At 44.8% G+C, this 18312-nt stretch overlaps 1 protein-coding gene across 15 annotated transcripts in view; it reads right to left on the bottom strand.

The window, feature by feature from the left end:
* Positions 1-18312, bottom strand: part of LOC135897584 (uncharacterized) — a 144401-nt gene that overhangs the window by 90875 nt on the left and 35214 nt on the right. For 9 of the 15 annotated variants that reach the window (XM_065426263.1, XM_065426260.1, XM_065426251.1 and 6 more), the window contains 2 exons: positions 14766-14786; positions 11032-11113 (listed from right to left, as the gene is read on the bottom strand). In XM_065426263.1, coding sequence (XP_065282335.1) covers positions 11032-11113; positions 14766-14786 — 103 coding nt within the window. The remainder of the gene's footprint in view (positions 1-11031; positions 11114-14765; positions 14787-18312) is intronic. The other 6 variants (XM_065426252.1, XM_065426256.1, XM_065426254.1 and 3 more) reach the window with 2 other exon arrangements.

Raw genomic sequence — 18312 nt, 5'->3', positions numbered from 1 at the left:
GTGGTTGCAGAGGAACACTAAAACCAACAGAAAACTACTAAATTAGTTTAGACTACTAACCTTCAATATTCCACTTTCATTTATTTAGCGGGAAAACGATCATTACTAAAGAAAATTAAGAATTTCCAGGTTTTGAACTTTGAACCGAAACCTCCATGTAGGTAGTACAGTGGAACCTCGATATATCGAACAGTGCGGCGACCCAGAAAAAGTTTGATACAGCCAGAATTTGATATAGAAAATCCCGTAAAACACGCGTCAAAAGCTTCTGCAAATCAATCAATTAACCAAACGCGCGATCCGGGATCGTTGTTCGGAGCACGCATTCAGTTGCGCCGCACGCAATTCGCCTAAGCCGTGCCGACTTCATCAGCCGCACACCAAACGCACGCTCCGAACAACGATCCCCAGTGACGCCCTAATTGTGGCGCAGTAAATACTCACTTGAAGCTACACGCAAAGTATTTATTTATTCGGCTGAAAATATTGCAGCAGTGTAGCCTGCTTCTTATTGGCAGCGGCGTGCTTAAATGCAGAGTCCTCAACATAGTCTAAACGATCCACAAGTGATGGGCGTTTTGCGCTGGAGTTTGAGGTATAGTAGCGGCACCTGGTGACGGCACGCGAAACGTTATCTGGGTAGCACCGGCTTGGGTAGTATTGAGCCCTGGCTGTGGCGAACCACGTTACTAGCTCGAGTTTTGCATCGATTCATACTTTTCTCTGCCCTGTTGTGAGTGTGAAAAGGCTCGTCACTTCTCACAGACCCCGCCGACCACGCTGCGAGCTAGCCGCAGCTAGTAGTTTAACGAAAACGGACTCTCCGTGAGACGTAATGCTGGAAGGAAAAGGAATCGGTTACGCCGATCCGGAGAGATCTAGCTCAGCCTCGAAAAAGCATCACTGTCGTTACTTCTGCGTCGTGGGCTGCCATGAACAAGAAGGCCTGAATCCCAACATTAGATTCTACCGTTTTCCTTCAAGGCCTCATGAAGCGGAGCGTTGGGCGCGTGGATAGCTGCAGCTCGTCGCGCTGGGTAATCGAAACTTTGCGCCATGCTGACTGCTTCGCCTGTCAGCTTGCTTGATTATCTGCGTTCGAAAATTCGGTCTTTTGCACCTACAGTCCTGACGGCAGACCGACATAGCAGCAGGCATGGCTGGTGATTCACGATTCGAGACAAGGCCACAGCGACAATTAACAATCCAACTGGTGCGAGAAGTGACCAGGTGTGTTCAAATGACCACAAATGGTCGGGCTGATTCGGTGACAATTCACTAGCCCACTACGAGCAGCACAGGTTAGCGAGTTAAATGTGCCTATCCTTGACCTCAAGCCAGCACGTTGAGGCAGCGCAGCAAGGTGGTATTCATTGCAGCACATCGATGTTCGAGCATCAAGCGAGCAGCACACGAGCTCGCGCTGCAGCACGATTTGCACATACGTTACTGCGAGCTCATATGCATTGCATCAGTTATATATCAGTTGCTAAAGGGACAGATGGCCGCTACTGCAGTGCAGGCATAACTGCTTGTCTAGCGGCATGCAGTCAACAAAGATTGCAGGAGGCCCGCCGTTTCGCGGCATGTTGAAAAACCACTGCCTCTGCAGCGCATAGCGCTCGAGCAGTTCATACATCGCGGCATGCTGAAAGACCGCTGCCGTCACGGCGCGTACTGTCGTGCTCTCGAGCGGTTCCGTACACATGAAGTCCGCTTATCGCTGCTGTGAATTCATTTATAGCAAGCATTTCCTCGCGTTTGTGCGCCTGAATCTAGCAGCGTGCAAACATTACCTGACGTTCAACTTCGTATGCGACTCGCTTCACTTGCGATTGCCCTTGCGCCACAAAACCCTATACATCATCATCATCATTCACTTGCAATTGACACTGTGCTAAAACTTCACCGCTTATTTCTTGAACGGCATACACGTATTCGGCGTTGCATAATTTATTGCCTTTACGCGGCGTGCCACCCCTGAAAAAATCTTCGGCGCCCGATATTAGCTGCAAGCCATGGTACAACAAAACCGAAAGTGGCGGGTCCATATTGTAAACGTGCTTTCCGAAGCAGACGACCGAGTTGGTACTACCCAGTTCAGGACAGAGGGTGCTTTTTAGCACCATTTTTGCAGTGCCCCCTGGGCAATGCAAGAGCCCCATAGGCCGGTGCCTTCCATTGTGCCACAGTAGCAGCGTAGAAGGGCTAAAGCAGCTACAGCCTCAGTTGAAGTCGGGAGCGGGGCAACATCAGAGGTTGCGGGATTAACCTTGGCAGTGTTTTTGTTTGGCCGCTACTTCTGCTGCTATCTCCACGTCCATCAATCGAAGCATTGCCGATACTCGCGAGGGGCGGCACCAAGGAGGAGTCAGTGCGTCAAATGCAATGCGTCGTTGACGTTGTCGAACTAGTTAAGCCACCGCGTGCGCACGCCGCTACGTTCAAATGGCACCCTCAGCCTGATCGATGTGTGCAGCTATAGTGTGCAGCAGTCGGGAACGCCCATCGCGCCACCATGATCTTCGAGGGTGTTACAAGAAAGCTCACCGCCTGTCAACAGAGCGCACCTGGTCTGGGGTGGCAAAGCTCGATATATCCATTTTACGTCAGACCCCGTTCAAATAAACAATTAAAAAATGCATGCGATTTTCCAGGTGATATAGAAAGTGTTCGATATACGCAATAATTAGATATATTCGTGTTCGATATCATCATCATCATCAGCCTGGCTACGCCCACTGCAGGGCAAAGGCCTCTCCCATATTTCTCCAACAACCCCGGTCATGTGCTAATTGTGGCCATTTTGTCTCTGCAAACTTCTTAATCTCATCTGCCCACCTTACTTTCTGCTGCCCCCTGCTACGCTTCCCCTCTCTTGGAATCCAGTCCGTAACCCTTAATGACCATCGGTTATCTTCCCCTCCTCATTACATGCCCTGTCCATTTCTTTTCCCCGATTTCAACTAGATGTCATTAACTCGCATTTGTTCCCTCACCCAATCTGCTCTCTTCTTATCACTTAACGTTACACGCATCCTTCTTCTTACCATAGCTCGTTGCGTCGTCCTCAATTTAAGTAGAACACTTTTCGTAAGCCTCCAGATTTCTGCCCCGTAGGCGAGTGCTGGTAAGAGTCGCCGGTTCAATATATTGAGGTTTGACTGTATATCAGTGAGATGTCCCGATATTTTGGTTGTTTTGGCAAAGGAAAAGTTCTGAAAGCTGGCTGGGTTGAGTTCCTGGCTATTTTCGAATGCAGTGCATAGTGCTTCTTTACTGATAAAGACTTAACTAGACCCAAGCATATGTCAAAATCGACGATGTCGCAGCAAGCTGGTGTGTCAAATTCAGGGTGGTGTTGCCACCCATCCATCATTCTTTTTTGCATCTTTACTGGTTAGCGAGCCTGCTCTTAGGGTTAAGAGGAACCGTTCTACTCCTGCAGAGGTGTAGTTTACTAATGCAGGTCAATTTATTATTCCTCTTCAGTATCTTTTCAACAGGGAGTCTAGCAAATACATATCTCTGAACATTCTCTGACTTGTTCCATGCTTTCACTGCCTATTTACAAGAATTTCCTGATCAGAAAGACCAAGAAAATAAAATGCTAACAATGTGAAATAGGTAAAGGAAATCTGCAACACAAAAAGCTTTTTCTAGTTGTACAAAATGTATTCCATGCACACATTAGCTGCTCTTTGTATCCACAACTTTTTTTTTTTGGTATTCACAGCAGAGGCCTCAATTTTGGCTGCTATGAGCATTGCTTCATGAATTACTAAATTTGGTTAAGGGCTCCAAGTTTTAATTCTGACTAGGCACCCAATGCCTCCAGTTTTCACTTTTTTCATTTGCAGCTCCTCTTTTAAGTGCATTATTATGAAGTTCTGCCTTGGCAACCCCCCGTGATACCAACACAGCCTTAAGCATGAACTCTGAAAATTAAATTCTGTGGTTTTAAGTGTCAAAAGCACTATCTGATTATGAGGCATCGTAGTGGGGGACTGCAGATTAATTTTGACCACCACTGGTTCTTCAATGTGCACCTAAATCTAAGTACACGAGCATTCTTGCATTTCACCCCCCATAGAAACGCGGCTGCTGGAGCTGGTATCGACCTGCGACATCAAGCTCAGCAGTGCAAACTTAAAGGGGGGCCACAGGTCTTGAAGATCAAAAAAAAAATTAGAAAAAGTCGATTTTTCAATTTTATCACATTCAGCACATAATTGTGCACCTGCTCGAAAAAAATTAGCACTTAAAAACGCATAGTTTTGCTAAAAAGTAATCTTTATTATGGAATGCGCAAGTTTAATGCTTGAGAAATGCCCCAGAGCAGACAATTCAACGCACTTTGCAACTTCGCAACCATTCACCAGAGCCCAGCCATATTGGTCTCTTTAGAAAGTGCATCCTTCGCGCTTTCTTTCCCACCAAATGCGAGCATTGTGATAGCGGCGCCACAGGACGACGGAGCTGTGCGGCCCAAACGTACAAGGCTTGAGTCAACTTTTTTGACTGCAGATTGTGCAGTCCGGGAGCAGCAAGCCCAGAAGCGAATTTCTGAACTCGTGTCGGTTTCAGCGACAGAACGAAAAACGAAGTGCCTCGCGAGAGAGTGCAGTGCCCAAAGTTCTCCCACGACGTTACGATTGTAGACTTGGGCACCGTGAACATCTTGTTGGAAGTTGCTGTTTGCTGGGTGTGCCGTGAAGCACTGACTATTGAAAGGATAGAGTTTCATACTACCACAACTAGAGGAAAATCTGGCGCTGCGATTGCTCAACATGGGAATTATAGGAAGTACAGGCTACGGATTGGTATTCTGTTGACTGGCGAACTACAGGCTACAGGTATTTTTTGGCAGTTTTGGTTTCGCTCTAAGCGCAATTGCTGCAATCAGCAGTGGGACAGTGCGATGCAAAGCTCTCTGCCTTTGTTCTATTGCTCGAAGTGGTGACAGAGCGCTGTGCCAGCAGCTGGGACGATGTTTGTGTCGTGGTGTGGTGTCAAAGGCCTGACGAGAAAGCAACGGCATTGTAAATGCTGAAAGAACATGTTTTGACCATTTGGACCTTGGTTTGTTTAGTGTGTTAGGTTGGCGCTGTAGCGTTTCGTGCTTCATGAAACTTCGGAAGAGCAAAAAACTGACACAAGACATGCACAGTTGTACTTCTAGTGGCTTGACAGTCAAATTTGATTGAACGCTTCATTGCGCATTGCTCGTTTATGCGCTCATTGAAATGTGTGTTGCAGGACATTCGAGAACACAAACTTGATGGTTGCTGCTTCCTGGCTGTAGTCTGCTGCCACAAATGGGCAAGTGCAAAGCCACGCCATAAGAGCTGCTGACGCATGCATAAGAAGTGGTATATCAATATAAAATATTACGGAGCATGCTCGTAGGAGGCCACTAGCGTCCTAGCTAGCACTGCAGCAGATGTGCCTAAAGGTACTTGAAGACGTTCAGCAATCGTGACAGCCGACACAGCCTTCCGAAAGAGCGAGAGAGTTTGCAAGTGCCTGTCGTCTGCGAGAAAAGTCTCGTGCTCGCACCGAGCAGGCGTCGTAGCAGACACTCGTAGCATTCCTCTCAAAGGCACAAAACTTTCTCCCACTAGAAAATGTTTATTTCCATAAATACTTGAGTATTTTTATATAAGAACAAGCACGGTTGTTATTGCTCTTCTAAAAATGAATAAATAATTATTCTTCGACGCTAAATCGGGAAAAGAATTGTAGAAGAATCATACCCTGGTCTGCTCTGGTGGTAAACCATGCTTCCATCTCACAGTCATACAAAGTTTATGTTATGTGTTGTGCATTATATAAGATGCTGCAGAAATAAAATTAGATTCTACGCGATAATACTTGAGTATAGCTTCGTTTACTGCGCCGCAAGCAAATGCCACTAGTCTAAAGGTCGAAGTCAATCCGTGAAGCCTGTACTTCCCATCATTCCCATGAAGGTTGAGGCAATGCGCACCAGAGCCCCCGTAGACACTAGCGCCACATTTCCCTCTAGGGTATTTACTTAGAAACTCTATGATTGAAAGGGACACGTGTGAGTACGGAATAGCCGTAAAACTGAAAGTGCTGTGCAGCAGTTGTGGGGAACTTCGTTAGCAGTGGAGCTCGCGACGAGTTGCAGGATCGGTGAACTGCAACCCATTTGAGATGAATCTTCTTGCGGCGCGTGCTGTGCAGAGCACAGGAAATGGGCAGAGTGCCCTAAATGACATTTTTTTCCGCAAGAGGAGTTTCCCACAGATGTATGCATAACAAGACATACCAGCATTATTTGAAAAGCAAGCTGAACCCAGCAGCAACCAGAGCATGCAGTGAGAACTTGGAAAAGTGTGCCGCTGCCGCAAAAGAGCTTTACAAAGAGCTAAATTTTGGAAACCCGAGCAACATTGCCGTTTATTTTCACGGCACATGGCACGCCAGAGGCCACATTTCTCACATTGGGGTGGCCACTGTTATTGATCTGTTCTCAGGGCACGTGATTGATTACATGGTCCTTTCCAATGTCTGGCTTGGCTGCGAGTGTGTACCAAAACCAGACAGCCCAGGTTATGCTGAATGGAAGGCAGAAACACAAGCTGCAAAGGAGGCCAAATGGAAGTTGAGGCAGCGAAGATACTGTTTCAACGTTCACTCCCACTACATGGCCTCAAGTATACCACCATGCTCTGTGATGGGGACAGCAGATCCTTTAATGCCATAGAAGAAGCCAAAGTTTACGGCTTTATTGCAGTTAAAAAAGAAGACTGCACAAATCAGGTGCAGAAGCGCATGGACAAGGCACTTCATAACCTTGTGCAAAAGCACAAATCTGATGAACCTGGACAGCGCATTAGTGGCAAAGGACAGCTGGCTGGAGACCTGATCACAAAAATCTCCAGCTATTATGGATGGGCGATCAAGTGTTTTGCTGGAGACGTTTACAAAATGCACGATGCTGTATGGGCCACGTTCTATTATATTGCATCGACAGATGAGCAGCCCAGTCACAACTTCTGCCCGCTTAGCCCGAACTCGTGGTGCAAGTATAACTCTGCCATGGCAAAGAATGAGCCACCACCAAAAAGCAGGTACAACCTGCCAGAAGTGGTCAGCAATGCACTGCGTGCAATCTTTCAGCGCCTGGCTGACAAAAAGCTGCTACAACGGTAACAGCGAGGGCAGACGCAGAATGCCAATGAGGCACTGCACTCCACGATTTGGAGCCTTGCTCCTAAAGACAAAAGTTCATCATAGTTTGCAGTTGAGGCAGCAGTTGCAGAGGCAGTGATGCACTTCAATCTTGGCACCCATAAGGCCAGCCCAAACATGTTGAGAGAACTGCAATTAGAACAGACGTATAAAGGTAGTCAGAGGCCCACTGAAAAGGACTGTCATTGCATTGTTAGTGCGGAGAGAAAGCGAATGTCTTCAGCAGCTTTTCAAGCAGCCGCAAAGAGGAAGCAGCGAGGAAAGCCCCGTCCAGATGATTCCCCTGGAGCCTTTTGAGCCACTGACTATGACAATTTCATGCATGCAGCAGAATAAAATGCCTTTTCCACATGGTGATTCGTTTTTTCCACTTTTCTCAACACTTTTCTCGGTAAGCAGCAATTTTCCAGGAGGCATAGCTACTCTCCTAATCATCCAATTTGGATAATTCTTGCTTTATCTGATAGCTAGGCTCACAGGGAGTGCACTAAGTCTACATACCACATTTCTGCACCTTGAAACACTGAAAATTTGAGGAAGCTAAAAGAAAGTTCACATGTAAACTTACAACTTTTGTGACTTTGCATAGAATAGAGGTAGAAACATGAAACTGATCTTATTCCACTCCTTGAGCATTCAGGCACATGTTCACACAACTTTTACCTTTCTTACTGCAAAACATTTCTAGCCAGTCATTCCGAAACATGAGAACAGGAAAAATTGTATAAAATATTTTTCTCATTATGTAGAGAAAAACCAATCGCATATTTGCATGGAGCACATTAAATTACATATTGCCTATAAATTTCATTCCACTAGCAGCAATATCAATAATGGTGTTGCTCGAGGCTCAGGTCTCCACTTAACACACCGAGTTATCAAAGTTCATTTCAAGGCGTTTCCCACCACTCAAACTTTTGTTTACTGCAAATCTGTGTTCCAGTCGCAATCAGCCACTTTCCATATGTCTGTACTCAAATGTCCTATGAACTACTAGACCTTGAGTGTTACTGCTGTCTAAGTAAATATAATGAACTCACATCAAGCATAGAAAATCTAAATCTGCTGTATGAAACAACCTAAATGTTCCGTTAAATATCCAGTGCAAGATTAATGCAGTGCACCCATATCAAATGGCATCTGCCAGTCAGTTGCTCCAAAACTACTTCCACCATAAACAGCTTATAGAATGTATGCTTATTCACATGTTAGTACATTTTCTAAAACCTTAAAGGGGCCCTGAACCACCTCTGGGCTTGGTGAAATAACATAGCCCGCGGGTAGCATATGCTGATGTGAACATCTCAGCCAAGTTTTGCTGTCATATGCAGTGCTTGGAGCTTGCAAGTGGAGCGTGGAGTCCCCTTTCTCTCAAAAGCTCTCTTTTCAACAGAAACCTGCTCCTCATTCTCTTCTGGACGCTTTATTTTGTGATAAAGCAGATTCCCATACACAGCTGCTACTGGGAGCTGCGGTTGGCTACGTAGTGTAGATACCGCAGCTGCCGCAGGGTGCCGCCACGAGTTCGCTGGCTAAGTGCACTGCGGCTCGCTAACGGCAACCGCATTTGGCTTACGTCTAGTGCGTTGTAGGCACCAAAGTCGGAAGTCATGACGCCTACGTTAACATCCAAAACGAAATTTGAACTGCGTGCCACGGTGACATTTAGAAGCGGAGCGTTGTGGGCATGCCCCACTCCGTCGTAGCCTTCGTAGTGCAAGGCACTGAAGAAGGAACGGGAGCACGGCGGAGGCTGTGTTTGATTTCCAATATCCGCTGATTTCCAATGATCCACTTCTGCTGAACACATTGAAGTACTTTGGCAGCAAAGTATTTCTGAAATAGCCTATTTTCACTTCCAATGCCTTTCTCAACTTCGATAAAAAGTGGTTCAGGGCTCCTTTAAATTGAGAATAATGTTGCTATGCTGTTTTACCTTGCAGAGACACAATCTGGCTATGAGAAATGCCATAATCGTCTCCCCATTAAATTTGACCACCTGGGGCCCTCTTTATGGGAAGGTGCTACTTGAAACAACTTTTCCTTTATTATTTGTATTAGCGATTTGAAAATACTGCCATACATAGGATTCTTTATGTAGATTTCAAATCTGTAATTAGTTTTCATGGTGCTGCTATATTTTTTTTTTTTAGTTCTGTCCTACACAACTGCAAAATATAGCGATCTTTGGAGGCATTTCCTCTGGTATTATATTTTCATGAAAGGCATCGTGCTGTAGCTTATTTAGCTCTTTGTAGACTGCAAAGTGCTGACATCGATCCAAACTGCAGGTAAAAGTTGTGGAACTATGTAAGAAAATACTAATTTTTTTCACAATCCTAAGAAATGTAACCTTGTACTTTTGTAACTACAGCTGAGAGATATTGCAATTTCAAGCAGATATCAGCATTCTACATATTTTGAAGAGTATGTATGCCAAATTTCGTTAGTGTAGGACAATTATAAGTGCACAAGGTTATTCTCATGGGATGGTGGAAAAAGTTACGTTGAAGTATACTAATCATTTTTTGCATATTTCCACAAATTATACATGCAGTTTGCATAGATATCGGCACTTTGCAGTCTACACAGAGCTAAATAAGCGAGAGCATGATGCTTTTTGTGAAAATTTGATACCCAAGGAAATACCTCCAAAGATCACTATATTTTGCAGTTGTGTAGGACAGAACTAAAAAAGTATAGCAGCAATACAAAAAGTAATTACATATTTGAAGTCTACATAAACAACTGTATGAGTGGCAGTATTTTCAGATCTCTAGTACAAATAATGAACTTTTTTTTCAAATACTATTTCCCCTTAACGTGTAGGCACAGCTTGGTACACGAGTTGCCAAGTAGACCATAAATACGATTGCTTGGTGCAAACAAGGTACGATGGAAGGGAACAAGGGAAGTGCCAGCCTCCATCCTTCCTTGTTTGTGTGAAAGCGATCATATTTACGGTCTACTCTGCAATATGAACCGACTAGCCCAGCAACATGTACTTCTAGTACACAAGTGCTTTCACATTGTGGCCCCACTGGAACGTGGCTGCCCCAGCTGGGAATTAACCAAGTGCTTTAAAATCTCAGACATTATATGTTATGTTATAGCATGCAAATACAGTTCTAGTACAATCAAAGCCGAGTCAGTACACATTGTCTCTGCTTATGATATGTGCACTCTTAAACACAAGAAAGATTTTAGAAAACAGCAGGCCACCTTGGACGAAAATGACACAGATCAGCAAAATGGCACGGGACTCTCCAATTTGCACACAAGTGCACTCGAACCCTAATGCAGCTTGTTATAATCCAAATGAAGTCTCTCCAGGGAAACGAGCCTGCACTAGTTTGCTCAGATGGGATAAGTACAAAAGTATGGATTATAAAAGAATGAAAATGTAATCCACTTGACTGTAGCACGAAACTAAAACAAGAAACCCATATGGGTGCATGACAACCCATCTGCATGTGCTACCTCTATAGCTTCATACTACAGTCGAGTGGTTGAGAATTTTTTCCATTCCGTCTTTCCATTCCATGAACCGACCTCCACCACCTTGCAGACTTCCTCAGAACTGATATGCAGAAAGCAGGGATTAGTGTGGAATGCTAAAATTTGTACAACTAGCAGTGCAAAAAATTGTTTTAATGATACCCCATGGGTAAAAAAAAAGCATGAAAAGATACGTACAAGAAAGGGCAAATGGAAAACAGGTCTTCATCACCCTATTTTTCAGAGAATGCATGCACACTAATTTGCCCTGGAGACAACATTATCAATGGATTCACAATAAAGCCCACACACCTTGAGTACAACTGGCTGTCGCCTGGAGGGTCTCGATTGCTTGGCACTGGACGGTGTTGGCCACTCGTCATCATCACTGCCTCTGCAAGTTAAATTTTTGGGTTGAATGTAAGCTTTCGCCCTGAATGAAAAATAAAAATGGTAGGCGATTCTAATCTTTGACTTAGGTGTCACTTAGTGGCACTCGCACCTCGGTGTTGGTGTTCTTTGGGTTAACTTTAGGCGAACGCAATGCAGAAACTGAACTTGGAGGCAACTGTTTTACATTAATTAGCTGGTTAAATATCATGCCACTTTCTTGTGTGTGACGTCATCAGTGATGCCATTACTTCTACTTTTTAATGACTGGTTTCCAGGAATTTCACCAAGGTCGTGCTCACGTGGCAGGTCTCTGGTGCACAATTCTATGCTTTGGTATTTGGTAATCAGTGATTTCTAAATAATTCTAATTAGTTCAGGCACTTCAGCAACTCAACTTGTAACTAAACTTATGTTCTGATATCATATCTATAATAAGAACCATTAATTTTGTACCGCACTATTTCTTTCTACTTCTTTTCTTATTTATTTAGAATTTCCTCCCCAGTCGTCTCTGGAGGTGAACCAGAAGTGCTGCGCAAGAAACAAGAGCGTTACTCAATGCACATGCCACTAAAAAATTTTAATCTGAGGTTTTATGTGTGAAAACCACGATATGATTACAAGGCACACTATAGTGGGGTACTCAGAATTATTTTCGACACCTAGGTTGTTTAGCGTGCACCTAAACACAATGAGTAGAAAACAGACTAGTTTTTCATTCCAAAAATTTCTGATGAATCCTCCCCTTCCCCACTTTCCCACTGAACATCCCACTGAACAAAGTTTCAGGAGGTGGGCTCGGAAAGAGTGACATGGATGACAGGGAAAGCTTGAATGCAAAAGCAAGGTGAGGGCTAGTGGCGTTATGAAGGGGAAGAGGGGAGGGGGGTGTATGGGGGTGATCCCCTCTCCCATGCACAGAACATTCTGGCCCTACTTATGGTGCACCTCTACCTCATTACAGATCGTGTTAAATGTAGTTGCTGAGGGGAGATCAGCACTAAATTCCACACAGAGATAATGATGGGACGAGTGCGTGCATAAAACTTGGGGGCATTGTTGCTCCCCACCAGGCCTTCGTGTTGTCGAAGAGCTTCTCATTTTTGGTACTTGACCAAATTGTCGACCACACTGTGTGGAAGAAAAGCCTTCCAAAAATATTGTGACTTGCTTGTCTAGTAAACGCATGATAAGCACCGCCCCCCCCCCCCCCATTTTCTTTCTTCTTTTTCTTTTCCTTGTCTCTGACTTTCATTATGGTAATAAATTTAAGGAGAGTTTGTGGTTAGACTAGCTCGTACATGCTGATAAGAATAAAAACAGGGCAAAAAAAATGGGACAAGAGGGAAGGACCTACCGAATGCTGATTTGCACATGGCAAAATATAGTATATCAAGAACAGGGGTGCTGGGACAGGGAAGCTAAGAAACAGCCACAACAAACAAGTCGGAGTGCAGGTAGGCAAATGGTCTCGTAGTTTATACACAAACAGAAATATAACAATGTTAGGGGCTGCCGCACCCTTCAACAACAACCCTGTGAATTTTGAAGAGTGTGACAGTGACTAACGGAAAAGAACCTTAAGAAGGGGAGTGGGGGTGATGGATACGAGAAGCGGGGGTCACGCATAAAAAGCGTGAAGAATGAAGTTGGTGGATAATTATGGAGGACATAGAGAGAGTGTCTCATCACTGCCCAATTGCTGAACACCAGATGGCCATGGCCAGTCACCTAGCTGAGGCTCGCGTACACCGTCGTAACATATGCTGCTTGCTGCGGAGAGCTCAACCCAACTAAACATCTTGACAATTTTCAGAATAGATGGGTGTCAGGAGCCATGACACTTTCAAATCTCTTGGAGCTATGGGCCCTTATTTTACTGCGAACTACAGATGCCATAATCTTCAGAAAGGCTTATAAACAGGAAGCAGTCACTGCTTCAGACTGTTTGCCTCATATCAATTCCCGAGTGTGATCAAATAACAATATGCATCACGTGATGACTGCAACACCATGATCGCAAGTTACTTCCAAACATATCTTCAAACAAGTCGGAGAGAAGGTCACTGAAAGTGAGTGAAACTTGCATCATATGATACCGTCGAACATCTAGTGCAAAACTTCATTCCTGTATTTTTAAATTTAAATCTGGAATATAGCATGCCCACAATGCTCAAAGTGTGACTGAGTGACAGACGACTTGCAATATAGTAGTGCCTGCCCTCTTCTGTACGTAGCCGTGGCCAAACCGCTCACTAGATCTGGCTGGAAAGCAGTTATCTCCACTTTTACATGGGTTGCAAGAAGTCTGGACTGCAAGCAAGAAGATGCACGATAGCAAACCATCTTGTTTTTGTTTGGCCCATTTTTAGCGCTGTTTGTTTTTTGAAGTCATGTACCAGCTAGGTCATTGACATACATAATATAAGTGCATCATTTCGTGAATGAAATTTTAGTTTTTTTTAATACCATCATTTTAAAATATCGCATGAGTTTGACAGCATAATCCGATGCGAAGTGGCTGCATGCCTTAGCAATGAAAAACTTTTGTCAGAAGTTAAGCAAAGTGTTGTTTCAGCAACACAAAAACGTGCATCCTCGTTGTTAAAGTATTCTTGTCGGGGCACAGCTAGGAGTTTGTTTTTGCGTGGCGTACAACCTCCATGTATATATACATAGTGAGATAGAGGTGAAGGAGTGGGAGGAGTGGTAGTTGTCAGTGCACAGCTAGCTCCTTTCCGTTGTACAAAATGTAAAAATTCCCCTACCAACACTAAAACAAGGCCTCCCCATAGCATGTTATTGGGAGAGAAGAGCAGTCCCAATACACAACTTGGCATCTGCCCTGGCCACAGTGTGGTCTGTAGACATCTGACGATGATTATTGGTGGCTACAAATAAGTATAATTAGAAGGTGGTATGGTAAGTATAAGTAGGAGGTGGTATGGTCAACCTTGGGCCATTAATGTGAAAGCTTTCCACATGCATTAGCAAACAGCAAAAAGAGTTGGCCAGATGCAATAAACATTACCCAAGCACGTGTTATGCAACCATGGGGAAAAGAAAGAAGACATTCATATTAACAGCTCATAATAGTATTTTTGAAATGCCAGAGCTTACTGACCTGAAGTATGATGGTCTGCACATGCAGTTGCAGACAATTTTTTACTTTCAATCAGTGCTCGCTATGACTTAAGTGCTGCCAAATCTCCTAGTGCTATGGAAAAATTGGCTAAACTTTGCTTTTCCCATTGTCTACAAGCAATATAATATACGACTTGCACAACTTGCCGACAAACAACTACTTCGCAAAAGAAAGGAGAAATTTAACAATACATCTTATTGCATCATGGTTGATACGTTGACACCATTGACAAATCTTTCATGGTTGCAGTGCCTTCAAGCATACACATTCATGAACAAAAATCAAAGCAGCATCCGTGCACAGCTTTAGTTGTATATGGTGAGGTTTAGTATTTGACTTCGGAGGCTACTGCGAGTGTTTACCAGTTATCACAGCACCCTTCAGTAGGCGCAAGAGACAAAAAAAAGGGAAAGACATATGATACACCCCTTCCTATATTAAATCATTAATCTACACCAAAATACAGCCTTATTAACTTTTAGAATGCATGCTGAGCAAATATACTTACTCAGTGGTCCACCAATCCCTGCTGAATCAAAGAAAAAAAAATTTGTCTAGAGTTGAACTCTACTGCACTAAATGTCATTTTGACAGGAAGAGGCAACGGTTCAACCGAAAACTAAGACTCCGAATTGCCAAATTAGACCTCCAGATCCAGGAGTACACCACGCAACTGGCCTGCCAGCAGTGGGGCCAGGTATGTCAAAGCATGCATGACAACCTCGATAACAAGCGCACATGGCAACTCTTGCTACACTTATTAGACCCTACCACACCGCGCACACACCAAAACCATAGCATAAACAAACTGCTACATGCACACAAAAACAATCTCAACGGATTCTTCGACGACCTCCGCCATAAACATCTGCCTCCCGCTCAGAAGTATGACATGCCAAAATATACTGGCGAACCCAACGAGCTACTTAGCGCCGCTATCATGGAAGCAGAGGTTCGCCATGCCCTCGCCACCCTGCGCACAATGTCAGCACCAGGCCCCGACCTTATTAACAATAAAATACTCCGCAATCTAGACGACAACTCTGTCACAGCCATCACGGCGTACTTCAATCACTGCTTTGACACAGGCACCCTCCCTAGTTCGTGGAAAGATGCCAGGGTAATTTTTATCCCAAAGCCAAACAAACCACTCAACATTTCTAATCTCAGGCCTATATCACTAACCTCTTGTCTAGGTAAAACACTCAAACACGTCATCCTCAACCGACTCAGTAAATACATGGAGGACAACAATCTTTATCCCTCAGAAAAGGTAGGTTTTCGAAAATCTCTCTCATGCCAAGATATCATGCTTCGAATGAAGCATGACATCATTACACGTAATAGCAGTCTAGATACGCAAGCAATTCTCAGTCTGGACCTCCACGGAGCTTTCAATCACGTTTCACATTCCGCCATCCTCCGAGAGCTTAATCTCATTGGTGTTGGCGGAAAGACATATGACTACATATGTACCTTCTTATCCAACCGTACCGCAACGATACACATAGGCACAGAGCAATCCCTTTCATATGCTTTAGGTAGCTACGGCACGCCCCAAGGCTCTGTGCTGTCCCCTTTTCTTTTTAATCTTTCTATGATGCCGATGGCGCAAGCATTGCAGTCTATTCCCGATCTCAAGTTTTCACTCTACGCTGATGACATCACTCTTTGGACGACTGGCGGTTCTGATGGAGCGATTCAAGACACTCTACAGGCCGCAGCAGACGCCGTCGTGGCTCATGCCGGGGCTATGAATCTCACATGCTCCCCTCAAAAATCCGAGCTGCTTCTTCTACCATCCCACCGGGGGGCCGGAAAACACATGTCTAGTATAGAGGTAATCCTAAACCACATCCCTATTACTAGAGTGGACAGGCTCCCGGTGCTCGGTTAACACATTCAAAGCAACCGGCTCAACACATATACACTACATACACTCCACACCACAGTCGATCACACCCTGCACCTTCTAGGGCGAGTCTCCAATAAACATGGCGGACTAAAGGAGGCCGAACTTCTCCGCTTGATTCAGGCCTTCGTTATCAGTAAGATTACATTCGCAACACCATATCTACATTTCCTTAAATCAGAATCAGATAAGATTGACACTCTTTTACGCAAAATATATAAATTCGCACTGGGAGTCCCCATACGTACCTCCACTGATAGGCTAATGCTTACTGGAACTTTCAACACACTTACTGAACTCACAGAAGCCCACATCACATCCCAATATAGCAGACTTTCTAACACCGCAACAGGTTGACACATTCTACAAACTCTTTCTATCACTCCGGTACCCATCATCAAGACTAAATACACCATTCCACATCACATACACGAGAACCTCTGCATCCCCCCACTTCCTAAAAACATGCACCCTGTGCATCACAAACAGCGCAGGAGGCAGCGAGCAAAGGCTCTCCAAAAACAATTCTGGGAACAGAAATCATTACGCAATATCAGTCATTAACTCTCACGGCCAGGTCGCTGCGGCCGCCTCCATTCCTGGCTCTCCCTCGGAGGAGGCGGAAAAAGCGGCCATAGCCCTGGCCCTCACAGTCCCAAATTCATCAGTTATCGTTAGTGACTCCAAAGCAGCCATACATAACTTCGGAGCGGGTAGGGTCTCTAAGCCAGCCCTTTCTCTCCTCTTGGCCCATCCTTTCCATCAAACTGTGGCATTAATCTGGACTCCCGCGCATGCGGGCCTTGCCGGAAACGAGGCGGCTCATGCTAGTGCCCGAGGATTTACTGTCCGGGCTCAGGCATCAGATGTGTCGGACCTCGCCATGGAGGAGGCGCCGTTTACAGCGCGGGATCGACTTATTACTTACCACAACATTTGCACACACTACCGATTAGACCGCTTAACCTTTCCGCCACTCATGGGCAAATCCCCGCGTAGGTGTGAAGTTCTGTGGCGACAGCTGCAGACTCGCACCTTTCCGTCCCCTTACCTCCTCCACCGCATTTATCCCGCCATTTATTGTTCTCCCTCTTGTAAATTCGGTGTCTCTCCCAAAGCAGACTTAAACCACATCATGTGGGGGTGCCCTAAGCACCCCCTTCCCCCTTTCCTCAAGCAATTAACATCTAGTGAGGAGCAGTGGGAAGCTGCCTTGCGCAGCTCCAGGCCCGATCTTCAGGAGGCCATCCTGGAGTGGGCTGAGAGGATAAAGGAGACCTACTTCAAGTAGTTCTTCTCCCACCCTCTATTCCATTGCCCCCTTCACTTTAAAGAGGGATAAATAAAGTTTTTCATCATCATCATCATTTTGACACACATCTTCCCCACAATATAACTGTTTATGTTCACTCAGTTACCCATAGGAGTTAGTGCAGAAAAAAAAGCTTCCACAATATGAACATGTTTTAGTTTGCCATTTCACCCGAGCAAAGGTTCTAGAAGCAAAATGAAATTCTGTGACTGGTCCAAATAAAAACTGCTAAAAGCAGCTTCTGAAGGCTTTGCGCAAGACAGGAAATGTGAATGCCCCCCAGCATGGTATAGGGCCACAAGTGCCTCCTTTCCAGCCTGCAGCAAGAAGCCAGGATGGCCATGAGGTGTAAACGTGTGCATCTCGAGGCTAGCTCGCTCACGAGAGGGAAAAAACAGCGTGTAGTAAGTGACAAGAAAAGACCTGACGCAACACAAACACTGACAAATTACTTAGTTACTATGCTGTGAAATAAATATGTTGGGAAAATATGTTAGCTACACTAGTCATATTAGGTGACCAATAATGAATAAAAAAAAGTTAGATAGGGTGGGGTAAGCACAAAGACATGCTTCTGTAGGCACACCACAGGCATTGTCAAATTAAGAAAGTAGCATCGCACAATACTAAGGCCTGCTTAGATACCCAATTATCTGTTAATGCAATAACAATTATAGGGTCACTCCAAGCGAATTTTCACCGTCCCCGTGATGATCTTTACATAGCCCAAGCATGGCAAGATCCTATTGCACTTCGCGGTGCCATTTGCTGTAGGTGCAAGAGGAAGCATGAGAAGGTGAGTCGAGAAGGATGGCGGCTTTACGGAAGCCT

The sequence above is a fragment of the Dermacentor albipictus genome, unplaced genomic scaffold (genome assembly GCF_038994185.2).
Source record: "Dermacentor albipictus isolate Rhodes 1998 colony unplaced genomic scaffold, USDA_Dalb.pri_finalv2 scaffold_28, whole genome shotgun sequence".
In the NCBI taxonomy this organism is placed as follows: Eukaryota; Metazoa; Arthropoda; class Arachnida; order Ixodida; family Ixodidae; genus Dermacentor; species Dermacentor albipictus.
The sequence above is the reverse complement of the archived record's forward strand: the minus strand, read 5'-3'. Positions and strand labels throughout refer to the sequence as shown.